Here is an 18,736-nt window from a genome sequence, read left to right on the forward strand (position 1 = left end):
TTTTCCAAAGCTCCTCCCAGTTCTGGCTTTCTCTGCACAGTGCTTTGGAGAGAGTAAATGCCCAGGAAATGCTTTAGAAGTTTGAATAACATCTGGTTGACCTCTGGCTGTCTGGTTTCCTTATTGGCCTCTCCTTAGTGTTTTGTGTATGAGTGTCTCTGAGACTATACGTCTGGGGTGGAGAACCAGAAGAACAGAGGACAGAGACCCAAGCTCAGATGAACGGCACGGAGGACATCCAAGATGCAGAGAGGTGTCGAGATACCAAGCAACTCAAAACAAGTTTCTGACACTTTCTAGGGAATAAAGTGGGTTGTCGGTCAAGGTGGTATTTGGAAAAAGAGAGGTCTTGTGAGAATAATAGCAAGGTTGACTTCTAATGGGGGCTGGGGGCCTAACTGTGCTCCAGTGATGAGCATGAGGTGACAGCATGGTGCTTGGCACATACACCACCAAACATCCCCTTCTCCAGAATAGCGGGAGGCAATAGTCACCGCATGGTCCTCATTACCTCTAAAACACAGGAAAATCATGGAAAGAATGAGGTTCCTGGATTCCCAGTGCTGGCTCTGTGACCCATTAGCTCTGGAGACTTGAGCAAGAGTGATTCCCTCTCTGAGCCCTTGTGTCCTCAAACAAAAGAAGCTACAGTACTAGAGTGATAGCATCTGCAGCCGTCAGGAGTATAACACCCAAAGGGGTAAAGAATGTGAGGGTACCCTGTGAACGTACAAATAAAATGTCCTGCCAAATAGCTGCATACTCATTACTATGAAAAATCAATAAAGAGGCAGGATCAACACTCTGCTTTTGACTGAAGGCAGGAAATCACCACTTGTATCTTGCTGTGATTCTGCCCTCGCAGACCTGGATTAACCACAACGAATGTTCTTGACCATTCTCACTGGACCGTATCCACATGTGGGAGTTTGCAGGGCAGCCTGTGCCTCCTCACTGCTCCTCCCACTGCCAAAGAACACTTGCTTTTGCTTCTGAAGAACCAACACATCAAGCACTCTGCATGGGAGTTAACCAGCAACTGTCTCTGGTTTACCTTTAGAGACAGTTAAACACTCCATGTCGTGTGATGACAAACTCAAGAGCTCCTTTCTTTTCATTATGCTGCTGCTTTGTAGCGAACACAGAACCAGCATAATAAATATGTAAACAAGCCAACTCGACAACCCCATGCACAAAAACTTCACAGGTGCATCTCTCCCCAGAGCCCTCATTTTACAGGTGAAGAAAGTAAGGCCAGATACAAGCCATACTCCCAGTAAATGAGAGTCGGTTCCATAGTCTGACTTTCTCTCCACTATATGACACAACACAAGCTTCACTGCTTGTGTTTAAAATGCAGTTTTAAGACTCAGACCTGAGCAGCATTCATCATCTATCTCTGAATACATTTCAGAAAGTGAGTCTACCTGTGATCCTCCCTCTGGGAAGGGAGCCCCAGCAAGGAATCTAGATGCAGTTCTTACCTGTAAATTCGCACAAGGTGGTAAAACATGAGTGGGAATTTCATTCTCAGACCCTGCTGGCCCCAGGGGCTTGTTCTTGACCCGGAAGGCAGTGGTGGTAGTGGCAGTGGTGGTCTGTACTGGGAGGGCTGGCTGCCACACGGTCACATCAGAGCCATTGCCAAAGGCTTGAATTGCATTTTCTGCAGTAAAACAGGAGGAAATCCAATTTCAAAGTCAAGCAGCAAATGTAACAGACAGGATATACACAGCCAGAGAGGCACACTAGAAATTCTGATTATAGCATTGGACTTCTTTGAACAAAACCCATCCATCCATTTGCCCTATATATGCTGAGAGCCAGTCTTTGGGGTCAGGTGCTCAAAAATCAATTCAGTCATTAAACCCTGAGCTTGACACTTAGCAATGCTCAGAATGCAACAAATATTTATTGTGTTCCTATTTATGTGCCAGGTGCTGAGCAAGATCCTTGCCCTGAAATACTCATCAGTCAAGCCCTTTGAAACCCAGCCTCAGTCCTGTTACTTGGGATCATAACTGTCCCATTTTCCAAGAAAATTCTTGTGCTCTGTCAATATTCTATATTAAAAGCAAACTAATTAGTGCTTAAAAAAATCCTAATCATGAGATTTAGGCAATTCAATGGCATTCCCATTAATATGGCAGGGAAAAGGCAATCCGTTCCTTAAAAAAAAAAAAAAATCTAACCCCCATCTCAATAACTAGTAAAATTTAAGTAAGATTATTTTTTTCTCTTTCTGCTCCAGTCTTCCAATAAAAATCTACATAATTAGGTAGGAGCAGCCCTTCTTAAATGAAAAGTTTAAAATGTAAAACTTTAAAGCTTATTATAATTTCATAGGATTAGATTGTTTTTATGGCAAGAGTAAATTGGTTGTGTGTTGTTTCCCTCCCCAAAATGAATAAAAAACAGTTTCTAATCAGGTCTTCAGGGATTTGGCCTGGATTTAGGATTTTTTTAAATTTCATATTCATTGTATAAAAAAACCAAACTCCTGCATTTGGGACCTGAATGTGCGAATTGTTAATATATGACTCTTAGTTGGCATTTTTCGATATACAAGACAGAATAATTTAAGCCTAATCTTCCTCTTAGAAGTGACATTTTGTTCTAAAAGTGTTATCCTTTAAGTTCAGCAAATTGGAAGCTTGTTTTCTGCACCTTTACATTTTTGGGGGCTGTAAGAAACAGCTTCAAATTAATCTAAATGCTTTTTATGCTCCCAGCTATGTTCCATGGCTTAACTGGTGAATGTGATGCAGAGAAAGAGGTGCACAGGGACCAGTTCCCTTAAATGCTCAGAACGACCACCACCGCTACCCTTGCTTTTGCTTAAAACATGAAGATTCAAGAGACTCACAGTTTGTTGCAACTACCTGTGCTTTCCCAGTATGCTTGCCTTGCCACAGCAGTGGTTCAGTTGTTCAGTTGCTCATTCATTCATTCATTCATTCAAATGTTAATAGAATATCTACTAAGTGCCAGGCACTGAACTATGCATAGGGCACATAGTAGTGAACAATAACAGCAACAAAAGATAAAAGTTCATGTCTTCATGCAGGTCACATTCTGGTTTTGCAGGTAAATAAGTGAAATATATAATTGATTAGGTAGTGAGAAATGGCTGGAGAAAATGAAGCGAGCGAGCACCAGAAGCACTGAGTGGGGAAAGGAGTTGGTACCTAGATAAACTGATCCAGGAAGGCCCTTCTGGTGAAGGTGTCATCTGAATAAAGACGTGAGTGAAGGCCACTGATATCTAACCTCACCTCCATCCCATTTGTTTCTTCCCCATACATCTGTCATGCACGTGGCTTGAAAACAACTGTTTCCTCTTCCAAACTAGAAATAAACAATTGGCTAGAGTTGTGTTCCTGATTGAGGAATTTGGGAGAGGTTTGGCTTAATCTAAAGCCAGCAGAATTAAGTTTCTACATTTGGGCTGGGATCTACAAATTGCAATTCCTTCTAGTTGCAAGAGATTGAACTGATGGCCCTGAGTCTTTGGGACTCTGTGTCCCATCTAGTCACAGTGGAAATGGAATGACTGTGAAAAATTCTGGTTGGCTTTGGTCCCTGATGCAGACCAAGTGCATTTATTTTTATTGAAGAGTCATTACCAGTGAGATACCCAGATGACTCTCCTTCACCAAAAAGGTTATAAAGCAGGAACAACTTTAATTTCTCTGTGAGGGAGAAGTTGTCCAGCCAGTGTGAGCAAAATCTTTTCTTACACTGTCCTCCATTGTCATTGCTTTATCTTAGTTAAAACTTGCATTCTGCCAGAAGACTGCAGGATGTGAAAAAGAGGAAATACACATGCGCGCGCGCGCGCGCACACACACACACACACACACACACACGCACACACATTCAGTCAAGACCAAACAAAAGGTCCAAGTTGTGATTCCTTGGTATGCCCCAATATCTTAGTGAATGTCTCCATACTTGAAACTACTTTCATGGGGGCGAATTTCACTTAAGAATCCAAAAGCTTGTTTTATTTTTAAGAGGACCAAACCAATTGACTACAGCCACATTATTTGAAGTGCCTAGTAAGCAAATAACTTAGATTTTTCCTTTCAACAAAGGAAATGATGAGGAAATTTTAGAGTAACCCTCAAAAGCTTTTGTGTATGTGTGTGCATAGTAAGTTATTAGCTGCCGGCCAAGCATCATGGAGAAACTGCCACTTGAAGGCAGGACTCTCAGAGGGGTGGGTGGCTGAGCCTTGATTCCTAGAAACTTAGCCCACCCCTCGCATCAGGAAGTCAGACTGACCTGGTTCCTGAACTACAGGCCTATGTTCTCAACCCACAGGCCCTTCAACATCAGGGTGAACAAAGCCCTTAGGACACAAGGGCTGCAAAAGGATTTGCACTTCAGATCCTAATTCTGGGGTGCACGGCCTGTGTGAATTACCAGGCTTTACTCACCCATATGGCAGAATAAAACCACCTATGTCTATGAGGATTCTTGTGAAGATTACTGTCAATTAGAATGTATATTTTACATTCTGTTCAAACTCACTCAAGCTGTAGAGTGAGTTTGAGCACACAGAAGATACCCAATAAATGGTGGGTGTTACAAGAGTGGGTTGAAATTTTCAAGTATCTCAGCTGGATCGTCACCTAGGGAGTGCGCATCAGTGTGGATATACGTGAGTCCTGGCACTGTGCTTTTGGAGTTTGATGAATGCCCATTGTTCACATCCGTCCATTTCTCTCTATCCCTGTTCCTTTGGGAAATGTGTTTCCAAACTGCCTAAAGGACACTGCAATAAGAACTGATTCTGCTTCCAAGCAGGAGCCCCCCCTCCCTCTTCCCCAGTGCTTATCTTGCCTCCAGAGATAACGGGCATCCTGAGCCTCCTGCCTGCATTGCCAGTTTATCCCACTCAAGAATTGTTGCTTCTCCTCTGAGCCAGCCCGGAGCATCCAAGGGGCTATTGATGTTAACATTCTAATTTTTCTCAGAGAGTCCTTGGAGGCCTATCCCCATCTAATTTGTCTGAGCTTCTCGCATTGTATATTCTGCCCAGGTTTCAAGAACCTTTGGAACAGACTCTCTGCTGGCTGCCAAGATCAAAATTTGATCTGAGGGTAGAAGTGTTCTTTCCCACATAATGTACCCTCAGTTATTTGAGTCTCTTGCTCTCTCAGGCCCTTGGATTCACAGTCTTGGCAGCACCCAGTTCATCACTTCCTAGGTTCCCTGCTGCATTACATGGGGTGGCCACAAAAGGAACTGGATTTACCATCGGTGACTAAGAAGAAAGGGAAAAAGACAGACAGAGGAAGCAGACACAAGAAACGAGAGGTACAGCTGGAGCTCAGCGAGGAAAACGTGTTTGCTCGTTTGTTTCTTATCTGTTAAAAACTCACTGAGACATGTGTTGTCCTTGAAGAAATTCAAAAATTTTAAGCACTCTTCTAGGTCATTCCCACTGTTGCTGCAGTCACACCATGGGGCCACACTGAGGCTACTGGAGTCTATGTAGTTGGGGGTCATGACTGTGCCTAAAAGAATAAAAACAAGGCATTTTATTGTTGTACAATGATACTCTTCCGTAGCCTAAAAGGAAACCAGTATTCCTCTGATGGTGGCTGCACCGTGCATAATTACAAACATTGTGTTTGCAGAGTGGGAAATTATGTTAAGCAGTGCATTTTCTCAGCAATTTATCTTGAGCACATAAAGTAATTTACACGTTTACTTTAAAAATTGTAACAAAACTTCTTGAGCTGCACTTAGGGTATTCTCTCCTGCACAAATGGTGTGGATGTCGTAGAGTAGGAAAGAATTAACTTAGAGAACACAGGAGTTGCCAAATCCCTTGCATTGTCTTGAAAATGTCATTAATCTTCATAAACAGAACTGGTTTTACATACCTTGAAACATTTTGTTTAGGGCTTTGAATCCACTTCCCCCGGAAGGAAATGGTTTCTTTAGAGTGGCATAGGGAAGCTCAAAGCTTTCTAGCAGTTACCCTGCACCCTGAGTGTGTATATATGTCTATATGGGGTCTTCTCAACTGATTTAAATAAAATCTTCAAGGAAATTCCCTAAGCCAACAGCTCCTAGAGTATTGCCTGTGGACTCTCAATGGTACTCAAAGAAATGCTGGGTGGTCCCTCCTGCCTACATCTTGTGGGTTGTGATATTTCTGATGAGTTCTAAACTGGCACAAACACCCAAAGCATTTATACTTAATCCAAACCAAATGGCTTCTCCTGGCTGGCTGACACCAGACAACGCCCACTGATGACAAGAAGGCTTTTGTTTTTAAATATTTTCTGGGCATAAGAAGTAATAAGTCTGCAGGATGTATTTGGATCACAAACAGAAAAATAATTTTGGGCTGGGCGTGGTGGCTCAAGCCTGTAATGCCAGCACTTTGGAAAGCTGAGGCAGGTGGATTATGAGGTCAAGAGATGGAGACCCTCCTGGCCAACATGGTGAAAGCCTGTCTCTATTTAAAAATACTAAAATTATCTGGGTGTGGTAGCACATACCTGTAGTCCCAGCTACTGGGGAGGCTGAGGCAGGAGAATCTCTTGAACCCAGGAGGAGGAGGTTGCAGTGAGCCAAGATCGCACCACTGCATTCCATCCTGGTGACAGAGCGAGACTCCATCTCAAATATATATATATTTGTTCTAAACTTCTCTGAGTCAAGGGCATACTGTCTTTGCCCTATATTCTTTACTGACTTAAACTAAATAATATTGCAATATCACATTATAGCTTGGGATGAACATTTTAACCTATTGCATAGAGGGGATTCCTAACTTTGGTTGAGAAGGGAATGGGCATCCTAAGCACTAAAGGAGGAGTTTAAGGCCATTGGATGCCTGGTGCCATGGCGGGCTCCTGACAGATATGGAAGAAGTAGGAATACGCCTTGTCCAGAAAGAAGTTGGAGAGAGAGATGCAGACCCAACAGACAAATACATTTTGGTCTATGCAATGCACTGCCTCTGCCATTGGGTCCTCCATTCATCATCCTTGGGTGTGTACGTGTTTGCCAGCCTAGGAATAACTTCACAGAAATGCTGGCAGTACCTGGCCTTGTCCCCTCCGAAAGGGGTTGAGGACCAGGTACACCTGGGAAGAACACTGACTGAAGTGTTAACAGGGACTACATCTGTTGACTCCAAGGAGCTTGGAAAAAAAACTGCTTTTCTGTTTGTGAACCAAATACATCCTGTGGATTACTGACCACCTATTACATCTTACATCCATAAGATGTAGACACTGTTAGCAGATGCAGCCAGAGGAAATATTTAACGTTTTCTTCTGTGAGCTTCTCTGTATTTTTAAAACACTTTTTACATAAGAATGCCTTGACTATTGTGATTTCTGCAATTGCATAGTTGATAAGTAATCCCTAGCAGAGATTAACTTACTTGGGAAAAGGAGCGAATGTAAGTTTGGAGTACTGGCTTAAGAAAGGTACTCTCATTGGCCCGATTGATAAAAATAGAAAATACTCAGAGACCTGGGGAAAGCTATTACCCAGGGAGGGTAGGTAGCTTGGGAGTAAAGAGTGTGCCAGGAACCTGTGCTGTCCCTGAATTAAGTACCATTGTTTATTTTCCCAGAGCCACCTGCTGAAGATGCTCTGGTGACAAACAACATAGTCTGTGCTATCGTTCTCAGGGGGAGGTTCTTCCTGCTGGTGACGTATATGACCCTGACACAGACAGCTGGCAGGAACACACACCCTGGCTGAGCCACTGTGCTTCTGACAACTGTGATTTTCCTCACCCTTCCACAGGCTTCACTGCGTGTTCCTTCTCAAATGCCAGTGGAGATGAGCCCTGCCACCAAGGTTTCTGCTGTCCCTGGTACCTGGGATGCCTGTCTTTCCCCCTGCTGGCCCCGTGCATCCAGGGGTCCAAGTCCTCTTCCCTTCTGACTCTCATGGGGGTCATGTGTAATCACACTGCTCTGAATGCTGAGAACATGGTTCTTCTAAAGCCTCGGGTCTTCACAGACAGAAAATAATGTTTCTGCTATGTCTGTTTTCAGGAAAAAAAAAAAGTAGCCTAAATCACCCTCTGCACACTGGGAGTTGAATTACCAAGACCATTAATGGCAAGCAGGACCCCAGTATTTAGGGTTTTTCTTTCTAAAGGGCCATTTCTGGGAAACAGCCTTTTTGAGCCTGAATGACTTCCCTTTTTCCAAAGTTCCCTAATTCAATTAACTTTGTTTGACTTGCTTTCTTCTTCCATAACCAAGCTTTTATTCTCTCTGCTTTTGTTCTACGTGGTCAGTTTCCCAACTGAGACGCCTTGCCTGTCTGCACACTTGCAGTCTCCCTGCTCCTTAATAATCCCTGCTTCCTGCCTCTGCCTTTCACGCATCCATTATCCCATTTTTTTTTCTTTTCTACTTCTTCATTTTTCTTTTACAGGCATGTGCTCAAGGATTTAACATTCAAACCCCGGCCCAGAGGTTACTGGGAGATTTTCACTTCTGCAGACATCAGCAGGCTGCAATGGAAAGAGCGCGGGTATTTGCAAACCGCACTCCCATTCTGCTTCTCCTTACCAATAAGCCCCGAGTAGGCGAGGAGGCAGTCAGCGTAGTTTTCCTTTAGACAGCTGCTGACAGACCTTGACTCTGGCTGGCAGTTGGTAAAAAAATCCGCAAGGCGAGATCTACAATAGGAAACAAGGCGAGGGGTGGAAATGTGCTTTAAAACATCCTAAACCTCTGGACAGACAAGTTTCCTTTATTCCTTTGATATGCCTTTTTCTGCACACACACACACACACACACCCAACAAAATGTACAGAAAACGTGAGCTATGGAACTGTTGGCATCCTTTCTCGTGCAACCCCCAAATGTCCCTTCCCCCAGACCTCGCCCACCTGTGCGTCTTTGCTAATTCAGAGAGAAGTCTTCAGGGCCTCTAACTGGAGGAATCTAGAGGCTTTGAAGTTTCCATTCAATATTTATTTCTGACTAGACTTATTTGCATCTTTAAGAAATATGCTTCACACACTCACCGGAGAGCCACACTGGGAAAATATTTACTTTATACAGAAACATGTCCCTGGCATCAAAATAGGATCCTACAGCCCATCTGCTCCTGTAATTCCTACTGGCTTTGTGAATGTATGTTTCTGTCTTGTAAGTCACCTCTCATCCACCAGCCCAGGGGGTAGTGATTTATTCCAGCTGAGTGGCAGTGAGGAGCAGTCTGCCTTTGGGGAACTGAAGGGGAAGGCAAGAGGGACAGAGAGGCTTGCTCTGGGTGGGTGCGCCTGTGGTCAAAGCTGTGCCTGGAGGGGCCACTGCAAGATGTGGCAGCTGACTGCACGCAGGAATCTCTCCAGGGGCCAGTGCAGTCCACCCAGAAGCCCTGGTGGCAGTGAAGATGCAGAGGCCCAGAAGGGGCCGAAGCCACAGACATGCTGGTGTGGGGAGGAAGAGGGCTCTTTGTGGCCAACTGGCTGTTTTTTAGTCTGAAGAGGATATTGTTGGAGAAATCCTGAATGAGAGCTGGGCCACCTCTGAGGTCATCTTGGCAGACAACTGCTCTGTTTCTATGGAAGAACACAATGGACTTCACGATAATTTAAATTATCTGGCGATTATGGGAGACAATGAGAGGCTGTCTCAGTTTTCTTCTGTCTTTAGCTCACCTCAGAGCTGGCTGTCAACACAGCCAGAGCTGTTTTACTTCTTTCCACCTAAGAGACTGTATTTTCTTGGCACACTTTTTGATACAAACAAGCTTGGTTTGGTGGAACCAAGATAGGTAGGATGCATGGGGATCACAAAGGTTTCTAAGAGGCCCACAGGAAGTGTGTTATGCATCCCTCTCCTGCAATTTTAACTGGAAAGGGCATTCAAACATTCAAAGGCCTGATGAAATTAATCCAAGTCTGCAGTACGCTGCAAAGGCATGTTCGTGTGGGGTTGGTTCTCTCCTTGAACCCTTGTAAACAAGGCTTGCTCAAGCTTCCCTCTCTGAGCCCATTTTGTGTGCTCTCTATGTTCTGGGGGCCTGGCTCTGTGAATCCCTGGTGCAGATGCTGGAAGTCTGCTTTATTTTCTTTGTACAGCACCTGCGTTCCTCAGAGAGCCCCTGTATAAGGCTCCCCAAGCAAGGCCATGTGCTGAAGCTAAGTGTATTGGTAAAATCCCGAATGTAGCTACGGCGTGTGAATGTGTGCGCGCCTGAGTGGCAACCACAGTCCGTGCCTCGCTGGTGTTTCCTGACTTTAATTGAACACACTGAAAGATATAAAACCTGACTATTTTCTGTAGCCTGGTTAAAGGATTTATTTTTCAGAGGAAATCCCTAAAGATGGCTCGGGCTTACTCAACTGGCTCCAATGGCATCCAGCTTGGACTGAGTGTTAATTTCAAAAGAATTTTCCTGGTCATGAAAGTTAATGATCTAGTGGCACTGGGTTTCTAACTTTGCAAAGGCCAACTGCAGGTTCAGGCAGCTGGGGCTCTGGTTGTGCACGCAACCTGGCTGCTGAATAGCTCTCTGACCTGGCAGCCCCACACTCCCAGCCTGTCCCCCAGAGATGGAAGAAAGGTCGCTCCATCTCCACAGCTCCCGTTTCTCACAGACTCTCCAGCAGACTATTAACTGAACAACAACTGTGATGAGGATTACTGTCCTTCAGTGAGAGACTAATGCCACCAGACTCATTTTGCTTAACAACCTCAGAATTGACTGACAATTGGACTCTGGAATGAAAGGCTAATTGAGTCAGTCTGCTGCAGAAAGCATAGCCCCGATTGGGAGGATAAAACGAAATATACTGCTTTGAGCAGAACTCTGGACAGACTGCTTTTTGAGAGATCATTTGTACATATCCTGGCCCTATGTCACACAGCCAGTGGATGGGAAGAGAGTTTCAGTGTAAGGGTGAGTGCACGTGGCATTGTTAAAACACTGACATTTCCAGGTTTTATCACATTTGACCACCTCTCCCTGGCAGCTATACTTGGAGACAGGATGCTAACATTATAGGATTCACGTGTTACAGATGGAAACACTGAAGTAAGAAGTTTATGCAGTGCTATGTTGGGGCCAGCTCATCACGGGTGAATTGGTTCAGTTTCAGGAATTTTGCAGGTTCGTTAATAACATTGCAGTGGTGGCTTGAAAGTGGCCATGGTGGGGGTATTGACACCACAGTAATCAGCAAACACTATAAATCAGGGCTTTGTGTTGTTCTTGGAGAACTGGTTGTTAAACATTTACTGCACAACTCTATTTAAGAACCAGTATGATGTTAGTAAATCCCACTGATAAAGCATGCATCATGTCTTCAGGTACGTCCCAGCCCTTCCGAGACAGGCTTCCTCTCCCATCCCCAATCACTCTTGTGCCAAATGAAATGGGGCAGTTGCAATTAACCTCTGGTCTTCAGTATTTTCCAAAGAAAGAAAACAGCTCCACTACCCCATCCCACTGAGACATCCTTCCTTCCCAACATCCTCTTCTTCTCCTACCATCACAATCCTCTAACATATCCTAAAGTTATGCATGCAAATGGTCCCTTGTATTGACAAAACAGCTGGATTCCTGTCCATCCCACTGACTGATGTGTCAAGTGCCATGATATAATGATGAAAAAGACCCTGTCTTTGAACTTATATAACACACAATCTGGATGCCAAGAAATACAAGTAAAAAGATTGTTATGATACAGTGCTTTGTTCTCGATAAAAGGCAAGAATGAATGACTGCTAACGAAAACAAGACCAAACATGAATGAAGTGTTGAGTACATATTATACTTTTATAAACTTTTACTCTTTTATGACAGCAAAATAACAGATATTATTATTTTATTATCTTAATTCTACAGACAAGGAAACCAAGGATTAGTGAGGGTAGATTAGAATAAAACAGTAGCAGAATGAAGATTTAAAGCCATACATTCTGACTCTACCACTTAAAGTTTTACTATTACACAGCAGCAAAAGCTAGTTTCCAAGAGGCTATGATATTGGGACTGAAGCTTGAAGGATGGGTAGGCTTTGTCAGGTAAAGGTGTAACAGGGTATTCCAGACAGAAGGAAGCAGCAAAGGGTAAAGTAATCACACCCATAGTAAGACCAGCATAACAACTACAAAGTATTTGTACATGGCAGGTATTGATTTAACTACTTGACATGTATTCACACACTGGATTCTCACAATAACCTTATTAGATGATACTAACAGGCCCATTTTACAGATGAGGAAACTGAGGCTGTAAATCCCTGTAGGTTGTAGAGCTCTGTGATGGAGTTGGAACATAACCACATTCAATCTGATGCCAGAGCCAGACAGCATTCTCCACTGCTACCTTTAACAGATGCATCATCTGGAATGTCACTGGTCACTCATGCAGCATGGCCAGGCCACAAGATGCAAATGGGTAGTGATGGGAAAAGATGCTGATGAAGTCTTGAAAAGTCTTTGAATGATCCAAGGGTTTGTATTTTTATCTTAAAAGCAGGGGGAGCGACTGAGGGATTTTAAGCCAAGAAATAACATCATCAGATTTGCATATTAGGAAGACTCTTCGATTTCACCATTGTTCAGCAAAGATATGCTTCAGACCTATTCTGTGGTCTCACTATTCCAGCAGCAATGGGAAGAGCAAGAAAGTGGCGAGGAGGGGAAGGGATGGTTCCCCACAAGACCGCAGCCATGAACCAGGGCAAAGAACCGAGGGCCGGAAGAGGAGAAAGAAAGGAAGATGCTCGGAGATGCGGATATCAATAGAATGAAAGTCAAGACTTCAGACAGGATGGGGAGAACGGAATTGGGACAAGGACAGACAGTGGGGCCCTGGTGGGAAAGATGGGTGAGAACAAGTTTGCCAGGAAGATAGTGAGGTTGGCGGTGGCTGTGTTCAGTTCATGATGCTGTGGACAGCCAAGATGCTAGCATGTTTTTAGAGTTCTGGCTGCCTCTTCTGTCCAGTCACCAGCTGCTGCCTGAGCACCTACTGTATGCACAGCTCCAGGGCCCCAGGACAGCTCCTTTTGCATACACTTCCCCCTGCCTGCCCTGGTTTATGAATCACACTGTAATCAGTGTCAACAGCTTCCCTGCTTGGGCTGCTGGGATCCAAACAAGAAAGCTTAAATGTCCAGTATGGGATTAACAAAGAAACTCCTCAACTGGATTTCTTCTGAACACATGAAATCTCCATAACGACAGCAATGATGAGCTCTGATTGTTTTTCTCTGAGAAAATGAAAAGGAAATGAATAGGTACTAATGTAGAAATGTATCACTATCAGTAAGAGAAAATCTCCAACCTTAAAGAAAGGAAAAGGCAGACAAAATACCAAGATGGCCGTAGGAAAACAATCAGAGCTCATTATGCAGAAAGCATCATATTAAAGGAAACACGCTGCTAACTGGAAATAAAAAAATTATAATAATAATATCCAGGAGACTTGTCTCAAACAGCAGATGGTCTTCTGACAGTGGGGGGGAAATTATTTACTACTTTCTCTGCAACAGTTTTAGGAAAGTAGCGTTATGGAAAACAGGTAAAAACATACCAGTAATGCCCAATTTAACTCATCCTGGATTATCATAATCCTCTAAATGTTCTTCCAGAACAAATCCCATACTTGGATACAAGCCATGTGGTTGGTGGAATTGAGCCCTGGACTGAGAATTGTAAGATCTTGAATGGTATCCAGGCTCCGACACTAATGAATCAAAGTTCCTCAGTGGGCTGCTTCATATTTAAGCTCCTAGCTTTCCCTTCCACCTCAGAAATACGGTCTGTGGGATCCTCAAAGCAGCACAGAGGGGTGGAAAACCCACTTGTTTTCATAGCATTATTATTCTTACCCATATTCCATCCTACCGTTACTCATGATTTCAGTGTCAAGACATTTGGTTTCCTTCGAGTCTTGAGAACAAGATTTTTCTAGTGGATCCCTCATCTCACATATAAGACAGCTGAGGACCAAAAAGGTTAACCCTTGCTCAAGAGTCACATGGCAGGTGGTCACAGATGGCATTCACTGGAACAGAAACTGCAGATTACCCATAATGGCTCTGGAGGGGAGAAGTGTGAGGGCTGACTTCTCCGGGATTGTATTATAGTCATCAAGTGTATGCTTACTTTCCCCTGCCACCAGTGTCGACATTGTTCTAACATTCCACTGGCTTTAGAGATGTGGCAGGCATGTTGAATGTATTGCAGGAGCACAGCAGGGGCCAGAGGATGCAGATGGGATAAGAGGGTAGTAAGTCTTTCAGTGAATTAGGCCCCTCTTTATAAAGGAGTCTGTTGCACCCCACCAAGGACCGCACAGCACTGCAGGGCTTCACCACTGTATTAGTCCATTTTTATGCTGCTGATAAAGACATACCTGAGACTGGGTAATTTACAAAGAAAAAGAGGTTTAATGCATTCACAGTTCCACATGGCCTGTGGGGAGGTCTCACAATCATGGCAGAAGGCAAAAGGCACAGCTTATACAGTGGCAGGCACGAGAGGATGAGAACCAAGCAAAAGGGGTTTCCCACTATAAAACTATCAGATTTCAGGAGATTTAGTCACTACCATGAGAACAGTATGGGGGAACTGCCTCCGTGACTCAATTATCTCCCACTGGGTCCCTCCCACAACACATGGGAATTATGGAAGCTACAATTTAAGATGAGATTTGGGTGGGGACACAGCCAAACCACATCCACCACTCAGTAGAAACCCAGAACTCTAGGACAGGATCCCCGTATCGATCTGCTTGTGTAAGTCACTGGCGTTCTTCTTTAAACCCAACGTGGACATTACAGCTTCAAAGTCTTGGCTTTCAGTTCAAACCATTTAGTTTCTGAAAGCTTTCTCAGTGGGTCGGTTAGAGGAAAGAATGTGTGATAGATAAGAAGGTACACAGGCTTGGGAGTGACACAATCTTGTTTCTAATCTCAGCTCCACTTTTCACACAGCCTCTTACATCTTAGCAAATTATTCAACTTCTCCACGTCTCAGTTTCCTTACCTGGAAAATGGCACCAGTGCTATGGTGCCATATCAGATTCTATGTACAGGCACTTTAAATGGCTGCTGTGAGACTTAAATGACAATTACATAAAGCTCCTCACCCAGAACCCAGAATATGCCAGTTGCCCAATAAAATTTTTCTTCTATCACTTTATATATTCTCTCCAATTCCTGGTTCATTCTAATGTTCAGCCTTTACTGCAAATACACACAACAAGCTCAATATAGAGAAACACACACTGTGTCTCAGTCTATCTTTTGTTGGCCCTTATATTACATACTTAGACAGTCTACATCTATGTAACTAAAGGCATCAACTTTGACCAAAACAAATGTGAGAAGTCTGAAGCCAGGAATCCGTGGTGTTACTTAAAGCCTCTCCATTATGTGACCTCATAAAATAAAGCACTTTTAGGAAAGCTACTTTTTCTCAGAGACTTAGAGGAAAAAGATATATTTTTAAATTGACTACGTATCATTAAGTTTCTTAAACTGCTAATACCTTTTGCAGAACAAAAACAATTAGAAAAACATGCTGCTAATATTAGACCAGGAATGACAAAGCTAGAACACTGGAATGGTAATTGTCTGGTATAGTGACACAAAACAGATTTTTCCTCTTTCTGTTTTTAGAAAATTACCTTAGCCCCTATTGTCCCGCAGTCTGCTGTAACACACATCTGGAAAGCATCCTTCAGGAAACCAGGGCCCATATTAAATACATTTTGCAGGGGGTGTTATTTTGTGTCGCTGTTGCTCTCTGCGCTGTGCATCTGGCTTCCTGGAGCAAATGCCTAGTATTTGCCTAGGAGCAGGCTGCAAAGCTGGGGAGCTGAGCCAAGATTCTCCCCCTGCCTGGGACTCAGTGTGGAGACACAAAGGCCCTGGGGTAGGTCCACATGCCCCAGGTGCAGACGTGCAAAGCTCTGCACATCTTGCATTCATCAGCTCCTTAATGCAGGTTCCCACTGGTAGTGTGATTATTAAAGCCTGGCCAACTGATGTGCTCACAGTAATTTAGCAAGACTGTGGCCACATGTTGGTGAGAAATGGTACCATAAGGTCCAAGCAGCCTTCAAGCCTTTCCTAATGTCTCTGTTTCCTGCGACAGGAAGGTCCCTGTGGCCATGTACAGATCAATTCCTGTTCCCCTCAAATCCCTGCTCAGCCTTATCCTGATACCTGGGGCTTCCCGGATCACTGTTGCTCCTCTGGCTCTTTGGCCAGGCTCCTGGGCAGCTCTTGGCTGTGAGGGTTCTCCTTGCAGTTTTTTTTTGCCCAGCACATGGGCCATGGAGGCTGCCATCACTGCACTCTGAGCCTGACTCACAGGGGCTCTGGCAAAGCTTCAGCAACTAAGAAAGGAGTTCCGGCGATGCAGATGGAATCCCTCATTGATTCAGTCCCTGTGTCCTGCCTTGGGTATCTCTGCAGGTTGATGGTTTAGTGAAAGCAGGCTATAAGGCACAGAGGTGATGCTTCCTTAGCTTTTCTGATTTCAGTAGCCCCCTGAGGAACATCTAGGTTGGCATCTGATTAATTTTGGCATCCCTCCCAAAGCCACCTTCTATGAACTTTGACAGATATCAGTCAACATCGACAGAGCAGTTGACAGGGCTTGACAGGTACTCTCTACCTGGCAAATTTGAAAGGCAAGTCATGGTAGAAATGCATGAAAGGCAAGTCACGCAAGAAAATCCATTCCAACCTTGAAGAGGTTTTCAGCAGCCTCAGATCAGATGTCCCTGAGCTGCCTTTGGCCGGGAATCCTCAGCCTATTTCTCCCAATGTGCAAACTGATGATCATGGTATAAGCAAACTCTAAGTAGTAATGAGAGCACAGAAAGATCTCAAACAACCCTGTGCTGCACAAGTAGAATCCATTTGTTTTATATTACCCATACTATGCTACCCATACTATTCATGCAGAAAACCTAGCTTCAGCTTTGGTGGTACATGTTTTTAAGGGAAGAAATTGAAGAAAAAAAGAAACTGAAAGTTTTCTGGATGATGAAATGATCATAAAGTGCTCAGATATTCAATAGTTGTCTGCTGGGATAACTGCAGGTGACAAATATGTTAAAACTCTTTAAGAGTAAACCTTATCCAATAAGTCTTTTATATTTCTTTTTTTTTTTTGGAGACGGAGTTTCGCTCTTGTCACCCAGGCTGGAGTGCAATGGCACAATCTCGGCTCACCGCAACCTCCGCCTCCTGGGTTCAGGCAATTCTCCTGCCTCAGCCTCCCGAGTAGCTGGGATTACAGGCACGCACCACCATGCCCAGCTAATTTTTTGTATTTTGAGTAGAGACAGGGTTTCACCATGTTGACCAGGATGGTCTCTATCTCTTGACCTCGTGATCCACCCGCCTCGGCCTCCCAAAGTGCTGGGATTACAGGCTTGAGCCACCGCGCCCGGCCAAGTCTTTTATATTTCTGCAGGCAAACTTTAGAAATCAGTTTTGTGGCTTTTGGCCACAAGGAGAAATACAAATCTAAGATGTTCAACCAATCTTTCATCAGTAGAACCACACCTTAAAACTCAAGACCAACACAGTGTGAGCTTACTTCATGCAGAATTTGGTACCACCTCCATCTTCAGGAGTAAATGCCTGAAGTTGCCTGGCATTTATCCTGGAACTCTAAGAAGTTCTTGGTCAACTGCTCAGGAACCCTGGGCAGCAAAGGTCACCCACCATGGCGTCATTTACTTATTTATACACACCCTATCTTCAGAAGGAATTTTGAAGTGCATTCAGATGTAACTGTGAGGCAGCAGAATAAACATAAAAATTAGTGAGAGAATTAGGGGCCATAGAAAGGTAAGCTAGAGGCAGTGGTTCAGCTAGTACAAAATGCACACATGCCCCTGACAGGATGAAACCTACATATTTGGAGATTTCCAGCAACTACTGGGAAGGGAGTTAAGATAACCAGTTTTACAACTAGCTCATGATACCCCCAAATTAATTTGGGAGGCCGAGGCAGGCAGATCATGAGGTCAGGAGACAGAGACTATCCTGGCCAACATGGTGAAACCCCATCTCTAATAAAAATACAAAAAAATTAGCCAGGCATGGTGGTGTGCACCTGTAGTCCCAGCTGCTCAGGAGGCTGAGGCAGGGGAATAGCTTGAATCTGGGTGGTGGAGGATGCTGTGAGCCGAGATTGTGTCACTGTACCACAGCCTGGGTGACAGAGCAAGACTCCATCTAAAAAAAAAAAAAAGAGAGAAGAAGAAGATAGATCCTCAGAAGAAAAACTGCTTGTGGCAGGCAGAATGCCTACCTTTGGGTAGGCTCTCAAAGACATCCAGACCTGAATTCCTGGAACCTGAGACCATTACTATACATACCAAAATGGATTTTGCAGAATTATGGTCATGAGGTAGGGAGAGTATCCTGGATTTTCCTGGTAGGACCAGCAGAATCATAAGAGTCTCTAAAAGTGAAAGAGGGAGGCAGGTGAATGGTGTCATAATGATGTGGTATGAGACTCAACTGGCCTTTGCTGGTTCTGAAAATGGAGGAAGGGGCCAAGAGCCTGAATGAGGAAGGGGCCAAGAGCCTGAATGGGGAAAGGCAAAGAAATGGATTCTCCCCTGCAGTCTGCAGAAAAAAACTCAGCCCTGCTGACACCTTGATTTCAGCCCAGTGAGACCCGTGTCGGACTTCTGATCCTACATGAGTCTGTAAGAGAATAAATGTGTGTTGTTTAAAGCCACC

At 44.1% G+C, this 18,736-nt stretch overlaps 1 protein-coding gene across 6 annotated transcripts in view; it reads right to left on the minus strand.

Annotated features, from left to right (window-relative positions):
* The window catches only part of GFRA1 (GDNF family receptor alpha 1), a 234,978-nt gene that overhangs the window by 45,404 nt on the left and 170,838 nt on the right, over positions 1-18,736 (minus strand). For all 6 annotated transcript variants that reach the window (XM_002756616.6, XM_009010334.5, XM_035269210.3 and 3 more), the window contains 3 exons: positions 8,565-8,674; positions 5,391-5,525; positions 1,485-1,666 (listed from right to left, as the gene is read on the minus strand). In XM_002756616.6, the coding sequence (XP_002756662.3) occupies positions 1,485-1,666; positions 5,391-5,525; positions 8,565-8,674 (427 nt within the window). The remainder of the gene's footprint in view (positions 1-1,484; positions 1,667-5,390; positions 5,526-8,564; positions 8,675-18,736) is intronic.

Source organism: Callithrix jacchus, chromosome 12 (assembly GCF_049354715.1).
Source record: "Callithrix jacchus isolate 240 chromosome 12, calJac240_pri, whole genome shotgun sequence".
In the NCBI taxonomy this organism is placed as follows: Eukaryota; Metazoa; Chordata; class Mammalia; order Primates; family Cebidae; genus Callithrix; species Callithrix jacchus.